General features: G+C 50.0%; 1 protein-coding gene across 1 annotated transcript; it reads right to left on the bottom strand.

Annotated features, from left to right (window-relative positions):
* Window positions 1-1401: 1401 nt before the first annotated feature.
* On the bottom strand, window positions 1402-10582 carry OPN1SW (opsin 1, short wave sensitive). The gene is given in 6 exon segments (XM_087722649.1): window positions 1402-2909; window positions 4164-4403; window positions 6218-6384; window positions 7639-7806; window positions 10215-10304; window positions 10307-10582. Coding segments are annotated over 6 exon segments (1041 nt in total). The 5' UTR covers window positions 10563-10582; the 3' UTR covers window positions 1402-2789.
* Window positions 10583-10844: the final 262 nt, after the last annotated feature.

The raw sequence follows: 10844 nt of genomic DNA, 5'->3' as shown, positions 1-10844 counted from the left end.
GGGGGGAGGCTGGCAGCTTTCAGGGCGCCTGGATTTCCTGCCTTTTCGAAGTGCCTTTTTCATTCAAAAAAAGCAGTTTGACCCAACGAAAGGCGTGTGGCGAACTCAGGCCAAAACATTCTCCTAAAACGAATTCAGAATAGCACGCTCCTAAAATTAACACACACCCCTTTCCTTACATGCTTTCTCGGGGTGGGGGGTGGGGGTAGAAAGTGACACCACCACCCCCTCCCAGGCCCTAATCTCAGTCCTTTCCTCGCTGGAGAAGTCTCCTGTGCTTTGATTTTTTTTTGGAAATGACACCCTCGAATTTCCCGTCCTGCATTTCGCCCTCCCACCCACCCACCCACAATAATTTGGCAAGAGAGAAATATCTTGACGTTACGGCCACCTTAAATTAAACCACCACCCCCTTTCCAAAAAAAATAATTGGTGCCGGTTTGTCAGGACTGCATCTTCACAAGCGGTGTGTGGATTTGCGGGGTTCGTTTTGACAGCGTACCGCTTTTGCAAATGAAATAATGCTATTTCACACACAAACACACACCCTCACTCTCCTCACCCTGCAAAACTCCAGGGAGAACATTTTGCCAGGCGCACAGCCCCCCCCTCCCACCCCCCCGTAAGCTTGCTTTCCCGCCTGGCTTCCTAACACTAATGGTGAATTTCTTAGAAAGGTTTTCCGAGTGCGGAAGCCCCTTTTAGCCAAAGGTAGAAACTTGAAAACAGTATTATTTCCTGGTCATTTTTAATCCCCTTAGTGGAGTGGTTCCCAAACTTGGCAACTTTAAGACTTGTGGACTTCAACTCCCAGAATTCTCCAGCCAGCTCTGCAGAGCTGGCTGGAGAATTCTGGGAATTGAAGTCCACACGTCTTAAAGTTGCCAAGTTTGGGAACCACTGCCTTAGTGCAATGGGAAAGAAGAGATTCGTTTGGATAACACTATTGGCCACGGGTGCGTGGCACTCGACCGGCAGCCCAGCGCAACGCAGCATTGTCTTGGAAGGATGTTGGCTACATCCACCCTTTTTCAGAGAAGCAGGTGAGAGGCTGAAGCAGAGCAGGAAATGGAGCCAATCGTTAGCCCTGCCAGGTGTTTTTCTACCTGGAAAAGGTGGTTTGATAGAGATCCTGGCTTCTCGTGGTGATATTTTTTCTTTTTGGGAATCGTAGCTCGGATGAAATTCCGGAGGGGGGACCCTTTTGCAAAAATTGCACGGCTTCTGGAAAGGATACCCACAGATACTCCAGATCGGGTTAAGCTCAGCGTTGAAAAGTGAGGGAAGCCTCCCACCCACCCCCATCCCCAATTCTGGGTTTCGGTGCTTCGCTGTACAGGTGGGAATGGAAGTTTTCGTGTCACAGGTAACAGGTTTGGGACAAGTCACAAAACCCGTCTCCTTTTTACAAATCTTGGTGGTGTTTCTTTATTGGATGTTCTTCCTGTTATTCAAATAAAGCTGGTGGTGAAAGGAAGGAAAGGAAAAGAAGAAAGAAAGAAAAGGAAGGAAGGGGAAAAAAGAAAGAAAAAACATTTCCCCCTCTCCATCCCAATTGTTTGTCGCCAATCTTTTGAGAAGCCTTTTCTTATACAGCATCCGTGGAGTTTTATATAATGTACAACACACAAATGGTGTCTTAATAAAACTGTTTACATCCTTGTTGTGTCGTGTGGTTTGCTGTTCAGGGATGTGTGAGCTGGATGTCCAAGCCGATTCGTGGGTGGACAGAAAGGGTCCATCCTGTTCAGCTCCAGTTTTATTTCCACGGGAGTCAAGCTAGGGACTTTTTGGAAGGAGAGAAAGGGAAAATCTCGCCCTTCCGCGGATCTTTCCCAACAACTGGGGTTTAAGAGACATCGGACAATGGTGGTGCGCATGGGGGAATTTTCTAAGCAGGGGTCTCCAACTTTGGCAACTTTAAGACCTGTGGACTTCAGCTCCCAGAATTCCCCACAGCCAGCCTTCCTGACTGAGGAATTGTGGGATTTGAAGTCCACCCGTCTTAAAAAGTGGCCGCAGTTGAGAAAATCCATTCCAGGCACAGAGAAAAACCACCCTGCACACTTGGAAGCACAGCTATGGCTGTGCATATCGGGGCTCACGAACCATCACTTCTTTGCTGCTAATTAAAGCAGCCACACCATCTCCCTCTTCCCACCCATTTTTGCATCTAAGTCTGGAAAAAAGGACATGGCTGCTTTAAATAGTTCATTCATTAAAGCGCACCCCACTCTCTCTTTCTCTTCCTCCCTCCCTCTGGGTTTTCCCTCTGGGTAACAGCTCACAAGGCTATGACCCAATTGCAACTGGGACATTTAGCCCTGATGATGTTGGGTTGTGAAACATCTGCAAGAAAACAACTCCGAGAGGACCAAGTACCCCACAATACTACTCTTCCTCTTTTCTAGCCCTGATTATGTTACATAGTTGGGTCCTGAAACATCTGCAAGAAAACCGCCAACCTCCGAGAGCATTTGACCTCTTATTGGGTAAAATCGACTTTCTAATCGGGAGTTTGAGTAATGAAGCAAAAAGTTTGGGGAGCTTTTGGGGTTCAAATCATCTGGAAATGTGCAGATCCTCTTGAGAAGCAGCAAACTATTTTTGTCCACTCAAAACGGAGCCCGGGAGTAGTGCAGTTGGAAGAACTGGTGTGTGTGTGCGTCCGTGTGTTTTGAAAGAACTTTGTGGTACAGTGGGGTGGGGGGTCTCCTCTTTGGCATAGTCATCGTCTTGGTTGCGTTCCAACGTGCAGAGGGGTTTCTGGCGCTGGCCTTGAGGGCTTCTCAGCTCTTGGGGGTGACTTGACTGGTGGACACGGAGGAAACCTCTGTCTTCTGGGACACCACGTCAGACTCATCCGTCATGGGTCTGCCGCACACCGTTTCCATGATGCAGGCACGGAACTGGGAAGGGAGGAGACAGGAATTTTATGACTGCCTGGGAATTGACCGCCTGAGAAGGTCTCATAATACAGAGTTAGCAGAGCATGCGGTAGTGCCAGAAACTGGAAGAGCTGGTCTTCTGTTCTCCGGGGTGAGCATGCGCGCCGGCCAGCTGATCATCACACACTTATGCGTGCTAGTAATTGGAAGACTAGCTGGCTGGTGCGCACGCACACGCCCAAAACTAGAAGTTCATTTTCTGGCAAGTGCATGGCACTTGGGCAGCTCCTCTTCTGGGTTGCAGCCCTGACGAGAGCGCACAGGCTCCCTTTTTTGTGCGCCGAACCCGCAAAAATGCCGGCAGCAACCCACCCCTGTGTGAACTATTAATTGAGAAGATTCCTGCACATAGGCTTTTAGCAATAAAACATGTTAAGCTATTAAATTTAGTAGCTGGAACAATAAAGTGTACAATGGGTCAGAACACACAGTTGTAGTTGATTGGTTGGAGAGTGCTGGCTCTTGCATGAGGCAATTTGTACTGTGATTGGTTGTTGTGGGTATAAAGGGGGAGTTTCTCTTTTCCCCGCCTTTTTCTCCTGGGTGCTCTGCCTGCTGTTTAGATTTACCTCACGATGTTCCTATGTCCCTGACTATCTTGTCTGCTTACGCATGAGGTAATATGCAACTGTAATTGGTTGCTGTGGGTATAAATGGGGGTGGTAGTGTTCCCTTTTCCCCACTTTTTTCTTCTGTCTGTTCTGTGTGTTGTTTAGATTTACCTCATGATGTTCCAATGTCCCTGACTATCTTGTCTGCTTACACATGAGGTAATCTGCAATTGGTTGCTGTGGGTATAAATGGGGGTGGTGGTGTTCCCTTTCCCCCACTTTTTTTTCTTCTGTCTGTTCTGTGTGTTGTTTAGATTTACCTCATGATGTTTCTAATGTCCCTGACTATCTTGTCTGCTCGTGCATGAGGCAATCTGCACTGTGATTGGTTGCCGTGGGACTAAAGGGGGAGTTTCTCTTTTTTCCCCCGCCTTTTCTTCTGTGTGCTTGGTATACTCTCTGAAGATTTACCTCAGGATGTTTTTCCTGACTCTCTTGTCGGCTGAAAGTATAAATGTGAAATATATTTATTTACATAAAATTAGATCTTCTTTTCAGCGTCTCTGACTTCAATGTGGACACCTGCTGGAACAATCCCCTGACAAAGCAGTTTTCATTGGGCCTTCAGGTGGAAACCTGGCCTTTTTGCGCCTGGCATACTCACCTGCTTGTTCATGAAGCAGTAGATGATGGGGTTGTAGACGCAGGAGCTCTTGGAGAAGAAGGCAGGGATGGTGACCAAGCGCAGGTCGAGGCCGTGCTGGGGATTGTTCACCATGTACATGGCCAGGGCGGCGTACGGAACGTAGCAGGTGCAGAAGGATGCCACCATCACCACCACCATGCGGGAGACCTCTCGCTCAGCCTTCTGGGTGGTGGCCGACTCTTGCTGCTGAGCGGCTACCTGTGGACAACCGGTCCATAGAGTTGTGATATTTTACAGCACTGTATTGAGGTGACTGAGTGGTTCATGAAAGGTTTGCAAGAAAACTGCCATCACCACGGACCCACAGTTCTTTTTCTTCCCTCCTCCTCCTCCTCCACCACCACCACCACCACCTCCTCCTCCTCCTCCTCCTCCTCCTCCTCCTCCTCCTCCTCCTCCTCCTCCTCCTCTCCACAAATCCCACTCCCTTCTAGCATTGATGATGTTCTCTAGTAGGGTGATGAAATGTCTGCAAGAAAATAATCAAATCCAGAGAGCATCGAGGACCCCACTGACATTCTCCTCCTCCTCTCCTCCTCCTCCTCCTCCTCCTCCTCCTCCTCCTCCTCCTCCTCCTCCTCCTCCTCCTCCTCCTCGCCACCCGAAAAGAGGCAAGCGAAGGGAGTCTGGGCCCATTGGAGCTGGGTGCGATTCCCAGCCATGGTTTCAACATATTATAAGACCTAGGATGCGGCTCTGCACTGCTTGCAAGATATGGGTTAGGGAGAATGCTGGGTAAATTACCCCAAATTACGTAAAAGTGACTTTTCCCTCTGGGTAAGAGCTCACCAAGCTATGACCCAATCGCAACAGGGACGTTCAGCCCTGATAATGTTACCTAGTTGGGTCATGAAACGTCTGCAAGAAAACAACTAAGCTCAGAGAATACCAAGCAGAGGTGGGTTGCTTCCGGTTCGACCCGATTTGGCTGAAGCAGTAGTGGTGGCAGTGGGAGGCTACACCCGCCGGCCCTAACACTTCTGCGCATGCACAGAAGTGCCGCGTGGGCGCACGGGCCAAATGGTAGTAAAAAGAATAGAAACCCACCACTGGTACCAAGTACCCCACAATAATAATCCTCCTCCTCCTCCTCCTCCTCCTCCTCCTCCTCCTCCTCCTCCTCCTCCTCCTCCTCCTCCTCCTCCTCCTCCTCTTGAGTTTGATTATAACATAAACTACAATGAAAAGAAAGATTAGGATAAAAAGGAAGGGCAGTGCAGGATTTTAAAAGAAAAACAATGTTGACTTCTGACTCTTTCCAACACAATCAAATGCATTCAACATCGACAGGTTGAACTTCCTACACGATATCGAGTTACTACAAGCCGTGCCTACAATGGGCCTCTTCATAGTCTTGAATACGAGCTCTGGAGCTCCTACCTCCCAGAAGACTGTAAATCACGCAGGTAGTTCTCGACTTACAACAGTCCGTTCAGTGACCTTTCAAAGTTACAACAGCATTGAAAACGGGACTTACAGCCGTTGCTCAGACTTACGACCAGCGATGGGACTCAGCCCGTTTGGCACCACTTTGGGAGAACCGGTTGTTAACTTTCTGAGCAGTTTGGTGAACCGAATCACGAGGGCAGAGAACCGGTTGTTCAATTATTTAAATCCCACCACTGCTTACAACCCTCGTAGCTTCCCCATAGTCGAACGATCGAAATTCAGATGTTTGCTTCATACTTATGACAGTGCAGTGTCCCGGGGTCCCGGGAGCACTTTTTGTGACCCTCTGACAACGGGGATTCACTTAACAACTGGGTTACTAACTAACTTCTCGTTTTCTGTTCTGTGTAAGCCGCCCGGAGTCCTCCGGGATTGGGCGGCCTATAAATCTAATAAATTGAACTGAATTGAATTACCAATGACGGTGATTCACTTAACGACTGGGAAAAGAAAGGTCATAAAACGGGGGTGAAAGAGACTTAACAACAGCCTCCTTTATCAAAGGAAATTGTAGTCGCAACTTGAGGACTACCTATAGTCCAGATGGAGCACCCGTCACTTACCGCCCGGAGGGCACTCAGGAGCCGTCCGTAGGAGAAACTGATGAGGCTGAGCGGTACGAGGAAGCAGAAGACGAAGAGGAACCAGGAATAATACTCGCTCTTGTATTTGGTGCCCACCGTGTACCAGTCGGGCCCACAGGAACACTGCAGCCCTTCTGGGAGGAACCATGGAAAATGGAAAGACATCGGCAGGGATGGAAAGATAGACCTCTAGGGCTGGAAGGGGACCTTGGAGGTCTTCTAGTTCCAACCCCTTGCTCAAGCAGGAGACCCTAAACTATTCCAGATAGATGGTTGTCCAATCTCCTCTTGAAAACCACCTTTGATGAAGGAAGGAAGGAAGGAAGGAAGGAAGGAAGGAAGGAAGGAAGGAAGGAAGGAAGGAAGGAAGGGATGGAAGAGGACCTTGGAGGTCTTCTAGTCCAACCCCTTGCTCAAGCAGGAGACCCTAAACTATTCCAGATAGATGGTTGTCCAATCTCCTCTTGAAAACCCCATTGATGAAGGAAGGAAGGAAGGAAGGAAGGAAGGAAGGAAGGAAGGAAGGAAGGAAGGAAGGAATGGAAGGGGCCTTGGAGATCTTCTAGTCCAACCCCTTGCTCAAGCAGGAGACCCTAAACTATTTCAGATAGATGGTTGTCCAATCTCCTCTTGAAAACCACCACTGATGAAGGAAGGAAGGAAGGAAGGAAGGGATGGAAGAGGACCTTGGAGGTCTTCTAATCCAACTCCTTGCAGGAGACCCTAAACTATTTCAGATAGATGGTTGTCCAGTCTCCTCTTGAAAACCACATTGATGATGGAAGGAAGGAAGGGATGGAAGGGACCTTGGAGGTCTTCTAGTCCAACCCCTGCTCAAGCAGCAGACCCTACGCCATTTTAGACAAATGGTTGTCCAGTCTCTTCCTGAAAACCTCCAGTGATGGAGCCCCCACCCCCTCCTGGAGGGAAGCTGTTCTGCTGATTTATCATTCTCACTCTCAAAAAATCCCTTCTGATTTCTACAGTAGATTGGATCCCTCTTCAACTCTCTTCCACCCATTGCTTCTTCCTGTCCCACCCACGGGTGCAACCCCCGCCTTCCACGAGGGCCCTTCAAGTACCAAAAGGCGGCTACCACATCCACCCCTCCAAGCCTTCTCTTCCCTAGGCTAAACACACCTAGTTTGCATGGCTGTTTCATCATGCGATTTCATCATATTCGCTCAAGCAACAATAGGGAGAGAATCATAGAATCTGAGGGCTGGGAGGGACCTTAGAGGCCATCTAGTCCAACCCCCTGCCCATGCCAGGAATCCGTACAACACCCCGGGCCAATGGTTATCCAATTTTTTTCCCCCCTCTTGAAGACTTCCAGTGATGTAGGAGAAACTACTTCCTGGAGGAGAAATTACTCTGGTTCCTCCCTGTGCCCATCAACCTGCTCCAGCCGAAGAATGGGGGGACGGAGACCCCAATTCCAATGACCCATGTGGTCGCCACCACTACCATAGCATGCTTGGCATTGAAACGGAAGTTCCCCAGCGGCTTGCAGATCACGATGTAGCGTTCGAAGCGCAGGAAGGCCAAGGACCAGCCGGTGACCAGACCTGGGGGGCAACGGACAGACAGAGAGACGGACAGACAGGCAGACATGGATAGGGGAGAATGAGAAGTAGACAATTGCAGGAGCTCAGGATATAAACCCCCAACCAAGAATATAAGCCCTCCACTCTCTATCTTCATCCTTACTTTCAGGCGGGCGTGGGATTCAGCCGGTTCGTATCGGTTCGACAGAACTGGTCATTCTGGGGAGCGGATGCCCTCCCTGCTCTTTCCTGTCCTATATTCCCCTGTTTTTTTAGCTCAGCCGATTCGCGCGGCACAGTGGATTTCCGCGCTCCAATTGTTTTACTCACCGGCGCTGACATGGAATGTTTTAAGCTTAAATGGGGCGCCTTTTGAATGCTGCCCATGCTCACCAAACCAGTTAGCAATAGCAATAGCAGTTAGACTTATATACCGCTTCATAGGGCTTTCAGGCCTCTCTAAGCGGTTTACAGAGTCAGCATATCACCCCCACAGTCTGGGTCCTCATTTCACCCACCTCGGAAGGAGGGAAGGCTGAGTCAACCTTGAGCCGGTGAGATTTGAACCGCTGAACTGCAGTTAGCAGTCAGCTGAAGTGGCTGCACTCTAACCACTGAGCCACCTCGGCTCGGTTGTTAAACTGGTTGTGTCCCACCACTGCTTTCAGGGCCGTGTTTCTCAAGGTTGACCACTTGAAGAGGGATGGATTTCAACTCCCAGAATTCCCCAGCCAGCTTGCTTTAAGGCAGGGGTGCCAAAACTTGGCAACTTTAAGACTTGTGGACTGCAACTCCCAGAATTCCCCCAGCTGAGAAATTCTGGGAGTTGAAATCCACAAGCTACACTTGTGAACTTCAACTCCCAGAATTCTCCAAGCTGGGGGAATTCTGGGAGTTGCAGTCCACAAGTCATGAAGTTGTCGTGTTTGATGATCTCTGCATTATAATGTTAACACGGGCTTTCACCCAGTTCCACCACAAATCCGCGAAGCCCTTATCCGTGGAGACATAAGCGCGAAGACTAATTCGCGCCGTTCGAAGCGCTAAGGAAAAACGCGACCCTACCACGATGACATAATCGCGGAGGGCAAATCCACGCATTCCCAAGCACTCAGTACCCTAAACCTAACCCTAAACCTAACCCTAAAACAAACCCCTAAACCTAATCCTAACCCTTACCTTAATTGGACTCGGCTTTCTGCTGCGGCGCCGTTTTAAAGCGCCCTTCTGTTGCCGCGCTGTTGTCGCGGCGGTGATGACGTGCGGTGATGACGTCGCGGCTTTAGCGACGCGATTTTATCACCGCTATTTTGACGAGCGCGGTTTTGTCGTGCCACGCTTTCACCCAACGTTCGAGAAGGGTTTGGATAACCTCCAAGAGGACTAGATCCAGCTCAGACGTTCTAGATCATCCATCATCTCCTACTTGGCTGGATGTGAAGGACACCACAGGAAAATCCACTCACCACTGTTTCTCAACCTTGCTTTTTTTTAAAAAGGGGAGTGGACTTCAACTCCCAGGATTCCCCTGCCAGCTTGCTTTAAGAGGCGTGGTCCTCGGTGCTAACTGGAGGATCCTGGGAGTTGGAGTCTACACCTTCTAAAGTGGTCAAAATTGAGAAAGACTGCCTCTGAACATTCAACGAAATGGGGACTTCGACTCCCAAGATTCTCCCGCTAGCCCTGATGGCCACAACCCCGTGCTCTACATGGGGCAGCCCTTGAAGAGCATCCGGCGACTTCAGCTTGTCCAGAATGCAGCCGCGCGAGCGATCGTGGGTGCCCCTCGGTTCACCCACGTAACACCTATCCTCCGCGAGTTGCACTGGCTCCCCATTGGTCTCCGGATACGCTTCAAGGCGCTAGTCGTCACTTATAAAGCCCTTCATGGTATTGGGACCTGGGTACTTGAGAGACCGCCTGCTGCCAATCACCTCCACTAGACCGATTAGATCCCACAGATTAGGCCTCCTCCGAATTCCATCAGGCGGCCAATGTCGACTGGCAACTACCGGAGGAGGGCTTTCTCTGTGGCTGCTCCGACCCTCTGGAACGATCTCCCCGTGGAGATTCGAACCCTCACCACCCTCCAGGCCTTCCGCAAAGCCCTTAAAACCTGGCTGTTTCCGACAGGCCTGGGGGCTAAACAACTGTTGCCCCCGTCTCGAATTGGTATGACTGTTGTGTTTTAATCATGTATTGTTTTTTTATGTCGTTTTAAATTCTTGTTTGTATCCCCCTTCCCTGGTTGAGTTGTGAGCCGCCCTGAGTCCCCTTCGGGGGAAAAGGGCGGCATATAAATAAAATCAACATTCAAAAGAAGTGGCTGGGGACTCCTGGGAGTTGAAGTCCATCCCGCTTCCAATGACCAAGGTCGAGAGCAGGACCCACCTAGGGGGGGAATCACCTTTCCCACTCCTCGTATTTACCTGCCACTGAGCCCAGGAAGGCCTCCGCCCTGCAGACCTGGCGCCCGAAGAAGAAGTAACCTTGGGAGCTGGATAGGAAGACGGTGAAACCGCGAAGACGCAGAAGAGAAACCCGGCGAAGGAGATGTTGACCAAGATGTAGTTGAGTGGCTGCCTCAGCTTCTTGTACTTGATGGTGACGAAGAGGATGATGGCGTTGAGGGGCGTCCCGGCGAAGAAGACCAGGCCCATGAAGACGGTTTGGAAGTGGAAGGCCCACATGGGGGCGATGTGATATTGGGGGCCATCCCAGGGCCTCACGGAGGAGATGTTTTCATAGATGTAGAAGTCTTCTTCTTCTTGGGACATCCTCCCAAGCACGGGACACCTTCCCGTGGACCCTTCCAGAAGACTTCCCCTCTCCTATTATAGGACACCCATGGAGGGCAAAGTCCACTTAATGGCTCAAGCTGGGATCAGCTGCTAATCCTGATCATCCGAGATGCAAACTTGGGGATTAGGGGCGCATAAGAATCCGGCCTTCTGTTCCATAAACCTTCCGAGAAAGTAATCTGATCATGGACTAGCTGCAACCGATCTCAAGCAGGATCTTGAGATCTTAAGAGGACAAAGATGGGTAGGACCATAAGA

The sequence above is a fragment of the Thamnophis sirtalis genome, unplaced genomic scaffold, assembly GCF_051295495.1.
Source record: "Thamnophis sirtalis isolate CommonGarterSnake01/CBP01778 unplaced genomic scaffold, rThaSir2_p1.2 scaffold_9, whole genome shotgun sequence".
Lineage (NCBI taxonomy): Eukaryota > Metazoa > Chordata > Lepidosauria > Squamata > Natricidae > Thamnophis > Thamnophis sirtalis.
This window is presented reverse-complemented; position numbering and strand designations above follow the sequence as displayed.